This window comes from Gavia stellata, chromosome 12, assembly GCF_030936135.1.
Source record: "Gavia stellata isolate bGavSte3 chromosome 12, bGavSte3.hap2, whole genome shotgun sequence".
NCBI lineage: Eukaryota > Metazoa > Chordata > Aves > Gaviiformes > Gaviidae > Gavia > Gavia stellata.
In genome coordinates, this window is record NC_082605.1 from 6,428,553 (window position 1) to 6,449,627 (window position 21,075).

The window sequence follows — 21,075 nt, forward strand, 5'->3', positions numbered from 1 at the left end:
ATATACATTCCTATTGACGGTTAAAGTCAAGAAAATACAACTACATGATGATGAGAACCATGGAGCTAACTGTCATCAATAAATACACAGAAAGATGAAGATTCCTGTCAAATTTGTCAAGGTTACCTTCAGCAATTTGGTATACAGATGTGTATTCCGACATCTGCAATAGGGATACTGTGTCAGAGAAAACTCCTACTATGGAAAAAGTGAAAATCAGTTCCCCTACAAATCCATCATTTCTAAATCCAGTGTTTCAAAGTGGTGAATTTTATTCTACTCTATCTAAACACTGTCACAAACATTCTTTTTACAGCAGCCCCCCGCCCCCCCAAGGCAGTATTGTGACGTCTATCAATTCAATTACGCCTATGAGAAGTAATGGAAGTTTAGAGATACTAAAATAGGACAAGACTGTACAAGCAAGTAGTAAAGTAGTAGCTTGAGAAAACTCTTCCTTTTCTAACATGCACACATACTGGTCAAACCAAAACCATGCTGATCATGCAGTGCAAGTTAACCTGTTTACAAGAGCAAGGAGACAACACATTTAAAATAATGATCACATTGTTCTCTAATATTTTTTTCACCTTTAATATCTTAAACTTTATATATTTGTTTGCTAATTTTTATCAGGTAAAAGAATTTGGTTGAAAAGTATCTCAAGATCATGAGATGAGTTACAAATGGGAAACCATTATCTACACTACATCTGCAGCGACCACCCATAGACAACTGTAGAGCACTATTAACAACAAAACATTGCCCCTTAAAATTTTTTGATTCAGCCTTGAAAAAAGGGGCAGATAATTTTGTTATACGACTTTAGAATAGCTAAACCCAACTATTGTGATATAGATTAACAGCATTTTTTTAGTCCATAATTATGTTTCCAAATCATGTTTCTCTCCTGAGAGCTGCTTTGTCAATGGCTCTAAACTCTTAAGACAGAAGATGTGAGACAGACTGTACTACTCACATTCTCCCCAACATCCACCCCCAAATTCAGAACATTTCCCCGAAAAACATCTTTCCCCATCACTTATTAGTGATAGCATTGAAGAGCACGGGTGTGTTTTCTCTCATTTTGCCCACTGCTTTTAAATTTTAACACAGAAATAGATGTTTCAAAATCACCAAATTCCTAGCACTGTATTGAAAATTGTCAGCTAGGTGGAAGATATGCTTCTACATTTCTAGTTTTTTAAAAATCACTGTGGGTCTCCGTTTTCTTACATTTTTGCACATGTTTTACCTAGCCATCTGCTGAGAAAGAATGGATTACAATTTTATCCTTCAGTGAGAAGGAAAAGAATGTGAAAAGGCATCTCAACAAAACACAATGAGATGCTTTATAAAGGGTGAGATGTTAACCTTGTTAATACCTCCACACTGAGGTAAGAATCAAAGAAGCAAGAGAAAAGAATGAGGCAATGAAGCTGCTTCATGAACTTCAGAAGATTTTTTTTTTAAAGGAACAAGGACTTTCTCTGTAGTGCACCTAACCAATAAATGTTGTTTTGCATTAGAAAAGCTACAAGCAGTTATAAATTAACTATTAAAGGATAAAGTCTTGCTTCAGAGCAGACAAACGCTTCTGCACCCTGGATCTTATTGTCCTAGGCAAAGAGGAACAGTGTGAAATTTGGAATTCTAAGGTAGAATCTTTGGGGCAAAAATATATCTATGCCAATACATCTTTTCGTAATTGCAATCTCTAGTCAAGATCAGCTTCCATCATGATGCTGCTAGGAAACTACCAGCTTATATAACATAGTAGAAAAGACTTCTATCTAATAAATTCATTTTAAGAGCAAAGGGGATCATTATAATAATAATTCAATCTTTTCTACTATGTAACACAGACCACACACCATTTATATTAATATATACCTTTGGGTTTATTTCTTTGTTTTAGGGAGGGAGAGGGAGGGGCTGAGGCAGATGTTTGGCTTATAAAAACATGTATTTTATTATTACTTTTTTTTATTCCGTACCTTCTGATTGTTTTTTGTATGGGCATTTGCTGTCTCTTTCCTTACATTAGAGGGCAAATGATATATGCTTGAGATGCTTATCAGGACATCAACCCATAGTGTAAAAGAATGACATATACTCTTGTACTACACAGTATGTCAATACAAAGTTTTGGATAGGCATCTTAAGCTACAGCAAACATCTCTTGGTAGCAAATCATACCCTGCCCCCATATCTGAAAGTCTGAGCACGCTATCTCCACTCATATCTACATTTATCACTTAATAAGAAAAAATACCATAACAACATGGTATGTGCTCATCGTGTAAGGTTACAGTTATACAGCATAACATCATTGAGATAAAGCCCAAAGGCACAATTTAGTATGGAGTAAAAAACCAAAAGGTGTGAAATGCTAATCAGTCCAAGTCAATAACTACCCAAATTATTACTACACTGTTACTGTGCCTTTCCTACATTTCCCTTTCATTGCAGTGCTTCACACTCCCACAAATTGAATTCATGAATGATTTTAATTCCATTGGTCTTTTTCTTCCCCCCCTTAAAAAAAAAAAAAGAGTATTTTATTTTCCAAATCAAATTATTTAAAATTATAATCAGAGAAAGAAATTTTACTAATTCCATCTGGATGTTTCTCTTATACTGACAACAAAGAGAAAGAATAAAGATCTGAAGAAAAAAGAAATTTAATAGTAAATTATTGAAGGATGGATGCCTGCAAAAGGAAATGAAAGAGAGAAGTTCGAGAGAAGCAAAAGAATACAATGTTGAAAGGTAAAAGGCTTAGATAACTATTTGATTAGGTCCTGGAGAAACAGAATTAAAAAAAAAAGGAAATATGAAGAAATATGGGTAGAATATTGTGCTCTGTACTAGTGCACTCAGAGAGGCATTATGGAAATGAGACCCCTCCAGAAAAAGTGCGGGAATTTGCATACATGAGAACTAGGTCACAGCTTTCAAGGTCAATAACTATGCAGCATCTTTCCTCTCATTTCACTGTACTGTAAGATAAGTGGGTCATCAGTATATAGATTTATATATGCCCTTCAAACCTGATCGTCATCTATGATCGCCAGGAATTTCCCATGCATTAAGAGTCTTAAGAGTCCATCTGGGAAGTACTTAAGCAGAAGGAATATGTGGTTCTGCATTTGCAGGTGCATTTATTTCTCTGCTTCTCTATAAAACGCTAATGCTTTCCCCCACCTCCTACTGACAGCATTCATAAATTCCCTCAAAGCTGCCTAGACACTACAAAACTGCCAAACAAAATCATACTGAAACACACAGAAGACAAGATCTACATGATGCATTTATGTGTACCCTCACATGAGGAATAGACAGTAGTCCTTACCACTGCTAAACAACCACCTTTTTTTTTTTTTCCAGTTTTATATCCTTTCATCCTGGATTTTTCTTATCTTTTTGTTATTTGGACAGGCCCCATATAAGATATGTCAATTACATGATTTAAGAAAAAAAAAATACATCATCTTTTATTTGATAAGCATCGTTCCAATTGCATTTCAGTAGCAGATGCACCCATCTTGTTTTGCCTTCTTTATAGCATTGAGAAAAATCCAAGGCATAGTTAGCAGCTAGAAAATAATTAAATGGATCAGTGAAAGTGGTGCCTTTTCTAATGTTATTTGATCCTTCTTATTTAATGGAGAATCAGACTTATTAAACTCAGTTTTGTTGGAGAGTTATAGAGATATGTTGTAAATGTACTTAGCCGCCAATCTCACTGTAAACTTACATCTAAAAATACGTACAGCCACCTGTTGCTACCACTACAATTGTTTAAGCTGAAAATACTCATTGCTTAAAACAGCCACTGTTCCTAGTTACCTTTTCCTGATGCCACATCATATACTGCCCTGCTGAGCATTTGGGGCATGTTTTCCTTTGTCTTCCATTTGCTGCCAATGTACCTACAGAAGCTCTGTGCGCATGTGTGCGTGTGTATCTTTCTCTCCCCCTCATACATTCAATTTCAGCTGAGCTTTCGCTTTTCTAATTCTGTCTCTGCACACTCAAGCAATTTCTTACTTCTCCCAGGTAGCTAATCTGATGCATCTGCTTGACTGTTTGCATGTCAAAATGGACCATCCTTGTACTCCATAGAATGCAATACCAAGATAAACTGACAGCAAAAAAAGACACTCCGCAGAAAGAAAGAAAGAAACAAATAAAAAACCCCAGGTACTGGTGCATTCTGACTGAACAGACTAGCTGAAAGATCGTAAGGCCTTCTCATAACGCTATGTATTAAAGAGAAGAGATCATCAGCAAACGTACGCCTTCTACAGACACTGTAGAGAAAATCTGGTCTCACAACAAAAAAGTCTTGAGTATGTTCTGTATGAGAACTGCACACATGGACTTCCTCTGTCAAAGCTATCCACACTACCATGGATACTTACCACATCTTCCAAAATCTCCAGTCCTCAGGAAGTCTTTATTATAACAGGCGTGGTAAAGACACAGTAAATAAGTAGATAGAGGAGTTACAAGCAGAAATATGCATGACACTATTTTCCATGCATAATTACTGATTAGGCCCCAGTTTTTCAAATTCAAACACAACAGAATTTCTTTTTTGTTCTATTCACTCTCCATAATTAAGGATATTTCTAGATGACAAGAAACTTTTAAATCCCAGTGGAGTAAAACAGGCTAACTGGTAAAATAGTGGTAGAAACATCTATTCTGGTTTAAGATGCAGGCAAAATAAAAAACCTTTACATATTAAACTTTATAAAGAAAAAAAAAAAATCACACTGAAATTTATTTATCCTTTTTTATACTTAGTGGATTCTTCAAGCTTATTTTCAGAAAAAATTGATACCATGCTTTTGAATGTAATTTTTGAAGTTATGCATAATTTTATGCATTTATTAGTAAAAAAGAGCTATTGTAAAGGTAGCTAAACCTCATTGCTTTACAGAATTTCATTTATTTCTGCTCATCAAAATACTGCTGCAAATTTAAAAAAAATAGAACAAACCTTATTCATTGCATCCTTTCAGCACAAATAACACTCTGGATCAGTTTTTCCACCAGTTTTCTAGCCCCTTTACAGTAGTTTCATCTAGTCTGTATCTCCCCGCTTTACCATATCAAGTTTAATGCTTCTCTTCTGTTGAGACATGAGGTGCATTCTCATGTAATAGAACAAAATTAGTTGGCTCTGATGTGACTTGTACTTGACAAATCTATGTTGACTTTTACTTAACTGTCTTGTTAGCTTATAAGTGCTAATAAATAGTTTATTTGTTCCAGAACTTTTTGCATTTGTCATCTGATTGCAGTTGACCTTCTTAGGGAGACTGAGGCAAAACAGCTATTAAATAATCCAGCTATCTTGGTAACATCTGCTGATAGCTTAATGTCCCCTTAAAATCTGTTCAGTTATTTCTTGATTTTGTAAAAAAAATTTTTGCTGCTAAAGCATTATAGAATTAGTCTTTTTTTGTCCTTGACATCCTTTGCTAATTGCATTTTTTTCTACAAGTTTCTGTCTCTTCCCATCCCTGTTTGTGCAACTTCTTAGTTTCTCCTTTTTTTTATATCTCCTTCCAGACTCCATTTCACCAAAGAATACGTGATACAGACTTTCTGTGGCTGCCATGTATTTACTGTTTCCTTCATCTTGAAACAATTGACTTTTGTGCTCTTCAACAGTATTGTTAAGGAACTGACAACTCAAATATCTTTCCCCCCCGTATCAGTTTACCTATCTTTCTTTGATGTTTATTGACACCTACCTTATTGAAGTTCACCATGTTTACATTAAGATTTTCTTTCTTTCCTTTTCTAGTTACCATGAACTCATCATTTCATGATCGTCCATCCCAAGGTACTTCTCACCATATGAGGCTGTACTTCCCCACTGGCTGTAATCAGAACTAGATCAATTTTCTCATTGTTTTCTGCTAACTTCCACACGGCAAACAAACGGAGGTATTAAAGTTTAGTAACAAAGACTAATGTCTTTTGCATGTAAAAATATGGGACAATTTTTGCAACAAAAAATCCCAAATACTTTAAAACATACAAATAGACTTTCATCCCTTTTGGTCTGAGCCATGACGTAATACTCAGAATGACAGGTTGTTTCTGTTGTGGGCTGAAACAAGTTACTGAGGCAGACATTTATTGATCCAGTTCTATTTACTTAACAAGTATTTCTTTTTATAATTCTGTCTGAGCAAAAATTAAGTCACTTTTTCCTTTTTTTACCTCTAGGTCTTACCCCTCTGATATCAGCATTGTTATTCTTGCTATCCGTCTCTCCCCACTGTCATCTTTTGTCTGCTCCTCATTTTTAGACAGCACAAACCATTAAACGTGTAACAGTACCGTATTTATATTCAGAACCTGGGAACACATCTCAAACGGCACTTCAGCTGCTGCTGCAGCCTTCTGATTGCTAATCCACAATTGGTCAGCTCTTGAAAAACACTGGAACTTTTGCCGATTCTTCACTTACCCTAACTGGGAAATAACTATTGCAACCAACAGGCTCAATGAGGTTTGTAATCTACTGTATGTCCAAAGCACTACCACTGAAAGCCAGTCAACCTGCAGTGTGAACTGTTTGGATAAGAAATTTATCAACTTCAAAACCATTTCAGAAAAGTCAGTTTGTCCTTTCCATTTAAAATGCAGCATGCAGAAGCTTTGCTTGGTTTTTTACCTTAATGTACTACTTCCTGAGGCATACAGAACAGGAAAGAAACTTAATCTTTTAAACATCATTCTAAATGTTTTCTGTTTTTAAGTTTCTTCTCTATAACAAAGCTCAGCCTCACTACACACTTCCTCTCCACCGCTCTTTGGGATGTAAGAAAATGTAAAAATTATGCTGTTTTCACTGCAGCAGATCACTGATGTGTAATATGAAGAGCTAGGTAATAACAACTGTTTGCACATCAAAGCATTATTATAGATATTTAAATATGCCTGGGCCACTCTTTGTACTTTTTCTCATTATAACTATTATTTTCTTTTTTTTTATTGCTGGCAAAACCTCTTCTTAAGGCTTTCCCACTCAATGTTTACATACTATGCAAACTGCAGCCCAAGACAATTCACTTCGTTCTGAAGGTATTTCTGAGGCCTTCCGCAGTCATGGCAGCAGCTTGTCCCTTCCTCGTCCCTGCAGCCTTCCTCATCTAAATAATTTGATATTTCCCTGCTCTGTGGTAGGAACTAATTCATTGTGAGTGATTTTGTTTTGATTTGCCATTTGCAACTTTTCCTCTTCACAGCTATTTTCTGTTAACTCTCTCAATAGAGGAATTATAGGCATGTCCTTCTAACTACATCAAAACAAGCGTTTCTAACTCAGTGGGGGTGAAATAAACATGATGTAGTATCAGATGAGGCATTCTTGCCATATTCTCCAAAATGATCTTTAAGTTGCCTAACTAAACAGTGGCAGACACATATTTATAAGACGTGATCAAGTCATTAGAGCTTTCTAATATAGACCACTTTTTTAGTGGGATGTATTCCAACGAGCTACAAAACTGTTATCACTCTACTCTGAACTTTCCTGGACGAACATTATCACATAATAATGTTCACCCAAAGAGAAGAAAGAACATTTGGGGGCTCTTTCCTCCATTTGGAACAAATCTAAATCTAATTTGCTGAAAACTAGGACAGTTTTGACCACGGTAGCAAACTTGGTTTGTGCCAACTCTCAGGACACACCTTAATCAAAACCCAAAAAAACCCCCTACAAACATGCTGTACTTTAGATCAGACCAAGCTACACTTCCTTAAATTCGGAGACAGAACGCATATGCTGCAATATTCTTCTACATATTCTGATGTTTTCAAAACACAGGCTTCTAAAGGAGAAATACAGCACATTTTGTATTTGCTAACATTAGTACCAATTACCTCAACGTACTGACCAGCGCAGTTGTCCAGCCTAGACATAGGGATGAATATGAATACTTTAGTTTATACTGATAGCAACAGAGTAATGAAAACAAGCTATATTGTAACATGACTGTAAGGCAAGGAGTGGATGAGAGTTCAAGAGCCTCAACTCAGCACCCAAACACACAGCAGTCCTCTTCAGAACAGTCATACGGCGTAGCCCTGCTGTTATTAGTACTTCTTAAACAAGAGCCCTAAGAAGGCAGTTACTAAATACTAAGACCTTCAATAACGTGTGGAGGCCAAGTCAGAAACCTAAACAAAATTCAACTATTCTGTGCCTTTAATGCTTTGCTTATATGTAAGCACTAAATTTAATATATAATATGATTAGTATTACTGATATGTATGCATTGCAGGGCTGTCAACTTATGATTTATCAGCTTTCTCCTTTCAGTTGTGTCACAAGAATAGCTCACGTGTTTTTCTCCAATGTATTTGCTTTGTTCATTTTTTTTTTCCTAGAAAGCTTCTTAGTTATTTGATACAGTCCTACCTGATCTGCTTGCCTTCTCGAACATCGTACAAAGAAAAAAAGACATCTGTGTCTTCTCCAATTGTATTGTAAGTGAAGCTCTTTAGACTAAGGAAGAAGTGATGAGGCACTGGCATACGGCAAGCTTCCCCATGACGCTGACGAATTGTATCCACCTGAATAAAAACAATGAAAATTATTTTTAGTTCTTCACGAATAAAAGACAAGTGAATGACTAGATAATTTTAACTGAGATGCTGCTCTCCTTTCTGCATCAAGTAAAAACTTAATCTCAAATATATTCTACCTTAGAGATACATGCCAGACTAAGTTTTCTTCTCCCATTTTTTCCAACTTTTAATTTGAATAATTTGAGAAAACACTATAACCAAGTAAATATGAGAGAAGTGGTTTATGCATTTGAAATCTATTTTTATGAAGTAAACCAAGCCAATCCTATTTCTCAAATATTGTCTTGATGCTGGTACTGAAAATGAACTACAATAAGATGGTGCTAGAGTGGTTCTTGATGATTTCCATTTAAAGCAGATGGACTTCAAAGTATTTTTAAGAATAGCATCTATTACGTTATTTCTTTACAGCAGCTGCAATTAATTTACGGAGGTCATTTAGAAACAGGCTTTACAGGCTAATATGCCCTGCAGGTGTAACAAAAAGAAATCTTAACAATGGTTGATAACACAAGTAACCAATGAAGTCAAATAGCAGAAAGGTTTACATTTTGACTCAGTATATCAAGACCTATTTACAACAGTGAAAACTGGGGTGGAGAAAAAAAAAGAAGTGTAATTAGAAATAAAATTCTTCTTTCATTTTTATAGCCCTTTATATCCATTGTATGCTGATCTTAATAAACAGGTTGCACAAATATCCTAAGCTCAGTAGGCTAGTCTCCTCTGAATGCGTAGACAGGTACATACTACTAACAAAGAAAATCTTAACATTTTCAGACTTTCAACCCAGATTTGTATTCGCTAAAAAAAATAGAGCTTAAAATTAATTTCGTTCTGGATTTTAAATTAAATCCAAGTAAATCCTCATCCTTTAAAGACAGGTACCTGTGGAAGTACAGCTCTCCTGGAAAGATTAGACCCTGATACCACGGCCAGGAAAGGATTACATTACTACACAAAGGGTATGTGAAACAGAAGCCTACTAAGCCACCAGCTAGCAGGTGGAAAGAAGACTCGTGGGCAGACTGAGACTTTTGATAACACCACAGAAGTTGATCTTTTAAGAATAACAGTTAGAGCTAAGGAAAAGAGGCCTAAATGGAAGTTGAAGAAGGACCTTAACAAGTTAATTACTTGGGGATCTTCTGCAGAAGTGTTCTATGGGTAGGGACTTACCCAATAATCTCCATCATACCTTTACATACATTACCAAACACTTAAAGACAAAAAAATTCATATGCATATGATGTTTACCTGTGATGTGCTCTGCTGAACACTGTGTCTACTTGACAAATGCTGTGGAGATACAAAATAGTAAAATTTAAACCTTTTTGAAAATAAGACATATTTACATTATATCTGTGCAGCATTAGAACAGCAATTTCAAAATATGACTGTTCAAGATTATTACCAACTTTTAACAGCATATCATCACTCACAAAACCACTAGCTTTCCTAAAGGCTTTTCTCAGTTAAGCTATTTATTAGCCTAAATACTTGAATTTACAGGTGGTATTTACCTTAGCTTTTAACATAAATGGCTGTCACAAGGTAGACACAATTTCCAACACTGTAAAAGCATTTCTTTTTGAAAAGTCCATCACCCTATGCTGTATAATCCATGTGTTCTCTTGCTAAACAGAGGGATACCTCACCACTAATCCTCATCTACCAGTATGTTGTTTATGAAAAGGAACATTTTTTAAAAAACACAGACATCTAGAAAGAAGGATGGATTTTAGACTTTGTTCAAACTTTTTGCTCTGATCACAAAATGAAATCCTGATAAATGATTAAAGACTCTTCTACAATTTCAGCTGGCCAACACCTGTAAAGAAGCACCAGTATAAAGAGCTACATGTCTGAAACGGCTCTCGGGGGGTGATCCTGTATTTAAAGCCTGTATTAAAATATGCCAGAAGGAGATGTTACAATCAGAAAATGGACTGCAAGTCTCACTGAACTGATTTAATCTCCAAAGGGAGATTTAAATACTAATCTAGATTGAAAAGGTTTCAGAGAGCTTTAAAAACCATATCATTAATGATTCTGCCATGCCTGTTCCACAGACATTCATCTTAACATCAGCGTTTTAAACGGAAATATTAACATTAACACTACCACATGTTAATAAATACTCTCTTCATTCTCCCCCATCTCCATCCTTTTATTACATACCCAACATCTTATTCTGACCAAACATACACACTCTGTAGCAGGACCAGCACGACCTGTTGAGAACTTCATAGCTTCAAAAGAGATGAAAGTAAAAAATAGTCCACAAAACTTATTCAGCAATACTTTTTCCAAACAATGCCACTGCCTTTCACACAGAACAAAAATAAGACTTCTCACCGCAAAAGGAGAGATAATCTTCATAATGAGACTAAATCAAGAGGATATTAAGTTCAATGGCATATTTTGACATCTGTTTACATTCAGTTATAAAAACGTCCTCTTTCACATTGTCAGCAGAAGAAATAATGAACTCCAGCTCCATTGTTTGTCTAACTATTGCACCGTCTTCTGAATGTTCAAACCCTCTAAGTTTAGGTGGCTGAGCTGCCTGTTTAATCTTTTTTGTCACCTGCAACCACTCGGAATCAGCTGGCACAGAAAAGACCAGTTACTTAAGCTGCTCAAGGTACCTTGGCTTCTTTTGAGTAAAATTCATCTCTAAATCCAAGTAAGAAAGTGAGAGATAAACTCAAGCAACAGAAATACGAGAGGTTGTCCAAAGAGCTGCAGCTTCCTCAGCGAACACAGCTGCTTACAGAGTGCACATTTAGGTAAATCTGTAACAGTAAGTGGCCAAAAATCAGGTCTTAAATTTTTCACAATCAAAAGACTAGATTTCACTAATTCTCTGCTTTTATGCTTCAGGACCATGCTATTACAATACAGACAACCACTGACTGAGTTAATTTTACATACCCATGCCTCTGGCTAGGCAAAGTGCTCAAAGTGTACATGCTCTCTTGGAAGCCATTTTTAGGTACATGAACAAGAGGATGACTGAAAATAGCCAACAGGGATTTACCAAGGGTAAATCATGCTTGATCAACCTAATTGCCCTCTAGAGTAAAATGACCAGATCTGTAGACAAGGGAAGACTACTGGCTACTGTCTATCTTGAGTTCAGCAAGGCCTTCACCACAGTCTTCCATACTATCCTTGTACCCAAGTTGTGAAGTCACACCTGGATGGGTAGACTAACTCTACTGGTAAAACCACCCCAACAAACAGTTGGATTGTCAGGCTCAAAAGGCAGTGGTTGATGTTATGTATTCTTCAGAGGTCTACCCTAAGACCTATGCTGTCTAATAAATTTGCAGATGATCCTAAATTGGGGGCAGCAGGCAATGTATTCAAGGAGGAGGCCTCCATTCAGAGGGATCTAGGCAATACAGAGGAGTTGGTTAAATTACACCTTATGAAATACAGCAAGGACAAATCTGGGACAGGCTGGGACAAGTCCTGAACCTGGGACGACAGGCTAATCTTTCCATGGTATAGGCTGGGAATTGACTGGCAGGGTCCTGCTAAACAGCAAGCCAAACATAAGTCAGAAGAGCACTCTGGCAGCAAGGACGTTTAACAATTCACTGATTCTATTAACAGGAATGTAGCAGTAGATTGAGAATAACATTTATTCCTTTTTACTCAGCATTCAGTAAACTACATCTGAAATACGGCACCCCATTCAGCAAAGGACCACCAAAGCAGCCGGAGCACATGTTGTATGAGAAGAGATGGAGGGGATGCAGCTTTTTTAGTCTGGAGAAGAGAAGGTTTGGAGGTGACCTAATGGCAGCCTTCCAATAACTATAAAATTATCATCAAGATGACACAGCCAGGCTCTTTATAGAGCTGCACAGCAGGAGGACAAAATACTGTGGTCATAAACTACAACACAGGATATCCCAACTTTCCAACAAGGAAAAAAATAACCTCATGAAGGCAGTCAAGCATTAGAGCAGGGACCCAGTCTTTTTCCTTAAAAAATTTCAAGATCCAACTGGACAAAGCTCTGAGCAGCCTGGTCTGAATTCAGTATTGACCCTGCATTGAGCAGGAAGTTTGACTAGATCTTCCCTGAGGCCCCTTCCAACCTGAAAAGCCTTGCGAGGTGATATAAAAATAGGACTGTTAAGAAATTATCCATCTTCCTTCTTAAGGAAAAAAAAAGGATCAGTTTTACCTTTATTTTTCCCAAAGCCTGTTAAGGTTATGCAAACTTTAAGATGATCCATTTCAGTATGCCTTTCTTCATCAAAGTGCTTTCTGATGCTTAAAATGAATCATTGTCATTGTAACCTAGGCCCACTGATTCTTGTCTTACCCATCATTAACATGAAAAGATTAGTTAATTCAGCTTGTGATGCCATTATAATACTTAAATCTTCTCCTATAAAACCACCTAGGCTTGTAGCGTCCCAACCGGTACTTCAGAAACAACAACTGACTGCAGAAGTTAAAACCTTGCATTTATGATTCTCATTTGTATCCTACACTTTTCAGATAATTTCTTCAATTTCTCGGCATTATTTTGAATTCTGATCCTTTCCTTCCATGTACTACCACTTCAAGTTTTGTGGTATTTGCGTATTTAGTAAGCATACTCCCTATTTCATCATCCAGTCATTAATGAAATATGAAGCATTACAAAATGGAGGATGATCACAAGAAATTAAGCTGATTCATCTCTCTTCCTATTTAACCAAATTATTGACAACCATTCTTCACCATTTTTTTTTGAGTATGGGTTTTCTAATTAGCTTTGTGTTTACTTTACAGTAATTTCATCTAGAACTAATGACCTTAGGAGAATTTCAATTAAAAAAACAATTAAAATCTTTATGAAAATCTAAATATGGCATCAGCTGCTTTTCCTCTATCCACTAGACTCATTTAATGTTCTGGAAGTAAATTGGTACTTTTAAAAATTGCTTATTCTGAACAAGTTCACAGCCACTATTACTCACCTCCTTGCTGCAAATAATTGGATCCCCCCCCCCCCCCCCCCCCCAGCATTTTTTACAGGGAGAGAATGATTACTAGCTCCTCCATCACCTTTTTTAAAGGTGTAAAGTATGCTTGCCCTTCGCCGGTATTCTGGCACCTTACCAGTCTTTCCAATGATTATCACTAACATGTCCGATATGGCTTCTCTAGACATCCCAAATGAAATAGAACTCTAAATCCCCTGGAACTGATAACTGCTTTATAAACTTGCCCCCACCCCCTCCACCCCCATTCAGGTATGATTCCTTTTACTTTTCCACAGGTATTGTTACCGATTTGACACAGTTTACCTCATTATCAGAGCTTGAGGGGGGCAAGAAGGACATTAAATGCCACGTTATTTTCTTACATCATGTGCTAATTGGTTTACCCCAGTATAAAATCTTTTCTTTAGTTTTCCAATTACTACCAGTTTATTTATATAAAACTGTTTCTTGATACAACTGACAATATTTGCTTGTTATTTGTGCATTGCCTTTCTAATTTTTCTATTTACCTATTTGTGCTACTCTATCATACTTTTCTATACTTCTGTTCTTCTATACTTGCTCTTGGTAATCTTAATTTCCCTTTCTTTCACTGTAGTGACTGAACGCAATGAAGAATTCTTAACTTATCCAACTTGGCCCCTTAGTGAGAATCTTGTTTTTGTTCTTAATTTACTGAAAGACCTATCAAGTCTTCTTACCTCTTTTTTCCCCATCAAGCTTGCTTCTCATGATATCTTATCTACCAATAATAGTTTTTATTGTTGTTCTTCCGCCTTCCTTTCCCAATGATGTTTGATAAGTGAATCCTATCATTACCAAGTCAGTCTCAAACTCCTTTCTATCTTCATATTCTCAACTGACTTCTTACTCAGGTTTAGAACCAAATGTACACATATCAGTCCTCTGACAATCTGCTTTGTTAAACAAACAAACAAAAAAAAAAGTCACAAAGAGATTTCATGAGCTTCCTGCACAGTTTGTGTCTAGTTGATTTCCTTTTCTAGCAGAGTTCCAGGCAATTGAAGTCTCTATTTTCAAATTTTATAACTACACAAATTAATAAATTTATAGAAAAGCAAAACATATTTAATCGACAGGTTTCAACATTTCTGATTTTTGCAAATGCCTCCAGACGTTTGCGTCTTGTAGCCCCTTTCACTAGAAAGTGTTATCCAAGTGTTTCTGACATTCTGCTGTACTTGTGTTGCTAAATGACAGCTTCAATCTAGTGGCAACTCCAGCACTGAGCTCTGTGGCAGAATTCTGACAACATATTTTCCCACAATTTCAAAAGCAATGTAAATTTAAAAAAGGTGTTCCATCATATTAGTTAAAATCACAAACACTGTCATAAAGAAAAGGCAATCTGGCTTCCTTCAGGAGTAAAGCAACAATTTCTGACAAATGCTGCGCATCCTGAAGCCACTAGCACGTAGCTTCATAATGAGTAACCCGGAGAAACAGGATGTACGAGGCCTCAAAGCACAACAGTTCTGACGAAGAGATGAATATAGCAGTCCTACAGTAGTCACAAATACACTTAGCAATGAAAAATGAGAGCTAAAAAAGATGCTCAAATTTTAAAAGTTAGAATTTAACAAGAAAAGTAATGCTAAGTCTAATGACTGTGTGTAAAATGCCTGAACCTGTTGTCACAGGTAAGAAAGTCTAATGTGTTACCTCGTCCATTGTTCTGCTAATACGAGACTGTTTTCTACGGTACATTTAACATTCTACAATCCTGCAAACATGAGAAAGTAATTGGGCTCTCACAACTACTCCCACAAGATTATTTTACAACATAAAGCCTCATTGCTCATCTGAGAACCCATTAAGTATTTGGCCAGGAGTAAGGAGGATACTCTCCCAGGGTTTTCGTTAAATAATAAAAACAAACCCCAAACCACATAAAAAACCCTAAAACAACAAAAAAACACCAATACCCCACTCCTTCAATTTCTGCCAAACTTGAGTTAAAAAAATAACAGATTTTCAGCTGTTTTGGTTCCTGAAATTGCCTTCTGACTATGAACTAGATGTGATTAGACAGCACTGTCTTCCTGAATCCACAAACTAAAGCAACAGTGAAGTATGAACTGACTAATGGTCATGTCCCAATACCAGCACACAGCTGAGCAGCAAAATGAACATTTTCTTCAGGACTAAGGTGGGTGACATAATCAGACTACTCTGGCAATTAAATATTAGCTATTTGCTGTACTAAATCTTCAGAATGAAACACAGAGTAACAAAGCAATCCTGTTAGCAACTTATCTCGCATTCTCTGAGTCATTACTGATTGAATTTTGTACCGAGTTATTTCTATACTGTATTTGAAGGAAAACTGCTGTTAGTAGCACCAAACACTCCTCGGACTATGGCAAATCAGGAACAAACATTAAAAATTAGTACTAGAGTGATATACTTCAATATTTCTTATATAACAATTGCTATTTATTTCGATGAAATCCACTGTTATATGGCGCAAATAATCCAGAGCAGTAACAGCATATAGCATGTTTACACAACAAGCCTTTGTTTTAGGGGGAAGTACATCTCGCACATCAAAAACCACCACCTAGACAGGGGCCTATCACTCCCTAATCTTAGACAGGTGAAAGCCAAAACATTTTAAAAGAGGAAATTAAAAGTTTACTAGAAGTGAGTGAAACTGTAACAATATTTATGTAGAAAAATGACTATTTTCTTTGGAAGATATTAAGCTAAGAAGTTGTATTAAAGTAATTGCTGGATTGGGGTTTGGGGTTTTTGGTGGTGTTGGTTTTGGTTTTTTTTTAAAATAAAGTAGCATCTCAGAAGAGGTCTCCATTCACTTTCTGCTGAACATTACATGCTGTTTCTCCCTTTACAATTACATCATGATACAAAACAAAGGTAATTGTATTACATAGACCTACTATCAAAGAAGAATCCAGACACAGTTAAATTGTGAAATGCATTAGTGGCTTTACTGTTCATTAATGGCACAATTCACATTTCTAAAACAACTTTAATTTTGCTATGTACTAACATGACTGTACTACTAAATAATAATGATAGAAGTCGGAACTCACTGCAATGAAGGAATTGTACTACTTTTCCTGACAATCCTAATATTCTTATTAAAATGCACCACATATGTTTTCTAAGGAACACTGCCACACAGAGATGGCCTTAATGTTCAAAGATTAGTTTTGCTTAAATTAACTTATTCACTGGTCACACTCCTTCCTCCCCTTTTCTGTGAGCTCAAAAATCTTTGAAACAGGGCAGAGATGTTTATTATCTATGCAACTCCTAAAAGTAGACTTTTCACTTAAGTATTCTTCATCTGCAGACTCTCCTGAAAGAATTGAACAGTGGCTCTCATGGGCTTTCTGGACTCACACAAACTGCTGATGGACTCCAGGCTCAAAAAGCTTTAACTAATGGAAGTAGGCTGATCAACACTAGATCCTACAACAGGAAGCAGTTCTATTTCTCCCAGCAAGTTAATAATTGCTATTTGAAGTAATGATCAAGTAACCCAAAAGCACGTCAATCTGTTAGCCTTCTTCATTATATGCCAATAAAATTTGCCAGAGCGTCTGCCTGGCTCATGATGCTTTCAAATGAATAGACCTCTGCAAGATATCACCACAGTTAACCTCTGGAGCTTCCAAGATTTTGTATTATTTCCCATCTGACAGAATTCAACAGTATACTTGCAAAAGGCAGTGGCAAACTGCGTATTATGTGATATAACATCTGCAGAATATATGCAGGAAACAAGAGGTCTAGAAAACCTGACCTATAAAGAAAAACTGAAAGAAATGGGGTTCTTTAGTGTAAGGAAGAGAAGACTGAATGGGACTTAACAAGTCTTCAAGTACATAAAGGGTGGTGCAAACAGGCAGGAGTAATCTGCTTCTCTGTGGACATGACAGGAAGATGTAAAGCTTAACCTGGAGCGCGAAATCTCTATGTCCGAGACCATCATTAATAAAACTTCCAAACTGTAAGAACAGTGAACTGAGCAAAAAGATTGCCTGGGTAGGCTGTGGAGTCTTAACCACCAGAGATTTTTAGAAACAGAGAAGAAATTGTCATAAATGACAGAGACAGTTGATCCTGACATTAAGCAGGAGAATGGACTGTATGACCTCTTAAGATCTTCCAGCCCTATTTTTCTTTAATTCTACAAATAAATTAAAAAATATTATTGCTACTTCATTTAATGCTAGTATATTGATTTTAGCAACAAAGACCAAAGTTTAAAAAAACTCCCATTAACTGTATATGATGGATCTGTTTTTTTAGAACTTCTTTTGCAGCTTCTGAAACAACAGAATTTAAAACCAAGAAAATTGTAGGAAGAAACAACATTCAAAGTTACCTTCCCCAGTTTTCATACCATGTTACTTTGTAAATTGAAATTAAAATGTATATAAGCATGCCATTTTCAAAAGGAAGTTGGTTCATTCTTACTAAACTCAGGGTACTAGAGATGCTGACTATTCTGGTGGTTAGGATGCAAATGAAAAAGACATTTAGCTTACGACACTATTCTAATCAAGAAAATATGTAAGAGTAAAGAATAAAAACTTTTTCCCTTCTTTCCCCCCTAAAGTGAAAACTCAAAGGAATCTCCCAGATTTCTTACCATTTTATAAAGATCTGAAACACTGATCTGATCTGAATCCACGACCTCAAAGTCCTTCCGAGGAACTAAATCTAGGCCCAAATGTCTGCAAAAGAGAAGGAAGGAACAATGGTAAGTATGATACGTTAGAGTGTTCACTATTATCTACTACATGTGCTTACTCAAGGGCAAGGACAGAAGAAATACTGAATTATTTAAGTCTTTTTGCAATTGTTAATCCTTAAACAGATAGTCCTTCTAAATAAAATTAAATGCAAATATCAAACAAAAAACCACTATGAACTTGTCACTGTTTGTTCACTGACTTAAGTGGAGCTATAGCAATTAATGCCAGTTGAGGCTTTTGGCCAATATGTTGTTGCAGTATTCAGAACAAGTTAATTTCATAGATGGAAATATAGTAGACAAATAGAGTTAGTACTCTGGTTTCTGCTGCAGTATGCAAGTAGGTTCCTTCCCTACATAATGAAAAAGTTCCATTAGCAATCCTGTTCAAATATGCAAACAGATACTGCGCGTTGGGAAGCTGCTTTGAAATTCCTGGTGTTCATGCAACTAAACCCCAAATTTATTACTGTATAAACACAGTATTTTTTTTTAAATACTAAACAATAACTGCAATATCAACAAAAAATTTAATCTGTATGTCTAACACACACACATATACCAAAAAAACCCTTTTAATTACTCTGAACAGAAATAATATTTTGGCTCAAATCAAATATATAAACTATTATTTAAAAAAAAAAGTATACCAGTGCAAAGAGGATGACTAGTTAAGAAATTCTGTAGTAAAGAAGGCAGTTCAGGTCACAGCTGCATGTGAGCAGTAGACAGAATAAGCTATTTTGCATTCAGACAAATAAATGAACAGCTATTAAAAATTAATTAATAATTGTAGATTGCAGAACTAGACAACTAAAAGGTGTCAAACCCCAACTTTTGCTCTGCAGATCTTCAGGTTCTGAGGCATAAAGAGTTCTGAGCATTACAATAAAACGCTATTCTAAACACACACATCGGGAGTAAAATTAACGAAACACATGAATGAACCGTTTTCCTGCTTTCATCTTACATAACTTCGATACTTCATTTACAGATATTTTATACTGAAATTCTTAATGGTCTTAAAAAAAAATTCAGAAGAGGTGCCCTCATGGACTACCTTTGCACTCTTTCTGTCACTAACTATAAAAGAAAAGCAAAAGCCAATTTCATTTTGTAATCAGAGAGGGAAACATTCTTGTTCCTGATGGCAAATGAAAATTTTTTTTGGAAAAAAAACCCTCTCAGGTACAGCAGAATAACTGTGTGGTGCAATAAACAGAAGCTTCCAGGCAATACAGTGTCTCTGTCTGAGCACTTAACTTAAAACAACAGCAAGGAAGAACCAGGGGTCTGTACGAAGCCCAGTTATCTTTGCTGACCACTGTACTTTTAATAATTTCCCTTAAGTTTCCCAACTCCATAATTCTCTTTGAAACTTTGCTTCATCAGGTTACCCTTCTTTAATTATATCCCTAAACCATGGTATCTCAAAAATATAGTTCAGACACGGTCCACTTGCTGGCAAACAACTGTTAGACAGTTCTGTAACTGCCATTACAATATTGTACTGACAAACTGGAATTGCCACATTCTTAGTTCTTTGCCAAAAGCAATCATATTTTCAATGGAAAAAGGAACATTTTTCCTTCTTCAATGCAGTTTTCATGCCAAATACCAGTTTCTAAACTCTAAGACTAAATCGTGGAAGTGATGGTTATACACCTTTTACACACTTTGTTTCGATTAAACCTATCAAACACAAGTTATCCCCAGCCAAAGCCCAGTATCTGAAAACTGCAGCCACAAAGATGAAAATTACTTTATGTGTTTACCAAATTAAAAAGATTAAAATAAGAATGCACTAGGTAACCCTTAACTGCAGCTGCCATTTGAGCCTACTTATAATAAAAAGTCCAAAAATATAATAGAAAAAAAATGGTAACAGATTAAAAAAGTAATATACAAAGAGTCCACGTCGAAGTTTTTTTTAAAAAAAGTTAATGCTCATCATATTCATTCACAGAAGTTTTCCTGAATCTGAATATCTAAACCTCCTCCAAAACGCCTGGTCACTCACATGTGTACACACACCCACCCCTAAAGTATACTCATAAAGGAATTTCTCCTCAACGTACAGATGTTAACAAATTATTTTCTCATGACATTATCAAAACCACTTCTAAGTGCGTTGCAGTTACAAAGCGCTACTAAAAGTTTTACAGAAAAAACTGTTAAAGCTAATCATAGCCTGATATTGTTGCGTTCTCATAATTTCAACTCTCTAGAGAACTGAGGTCAGCAGTGGTTGGACTCATTACTCAATACATGACAAAGGTATTATCTTCTACTTAATAATGTTCAACATAACTGCAGTAGCATCCCTGTGAAACTTATCTGATACGCTATTTTTAGTTAAATCCCTTAACACCGTGGATTTCCAGCCCAGAAGATTCTCTTTCTCTAATACTGTGTTAATCCTGCACAATACCTGCTCCCAGCAAGTAAAGGTGTCTTTTGCTTTAGTACTAACATGCTGTCATTTATTGTGCAGGTGGAAGTTCAGGTTTATACATTTAATTTATATCAATTATTTTTTGTCCGCGAGGGACTGACAACAGAATGCTTGAAATGGCAATGATAGTCAGTGGCCCATTTTCACTCTCTATTCTCAAATACTGCGGGAATATAAGAGCACCAGCTGCCAAGCAGTATTTCTCCAAAACATAGCATGCATAAAAATTA

General features: G+C 36.1%; 1 protein-coding gene across 1 annotated transcript in view; it reads right to left on the reverse strand.

The window, feature by feature from the left end:
- DOCK3 (dedicator of cytokinesis 3) overlaps nt 1–21,075 on the reverse strand; it is a 196,191-nt gene that overhangs the window by 119,620 nt on the left and 55,496 nt on the right. The window contains exons 6-8 of the mRNA XM_059823157.1: nt 18,286–18,370; nt 16,495–16,503; nt 8,456–8,592 (exon numbers count right to left, since the gene is read on the reverse strand). Of these exons, the coding sequence (XP_059679140.1) occupies nt 8,456–8,592; nt 16,495–16,503; nt 18,286–18,370 (231 nt within the window). The remainder of the gene's footprint in view (nt 1–8,455; nt 8,593–16,494; nt 16,504–18,285; nt 18,371–21,075) is intronic.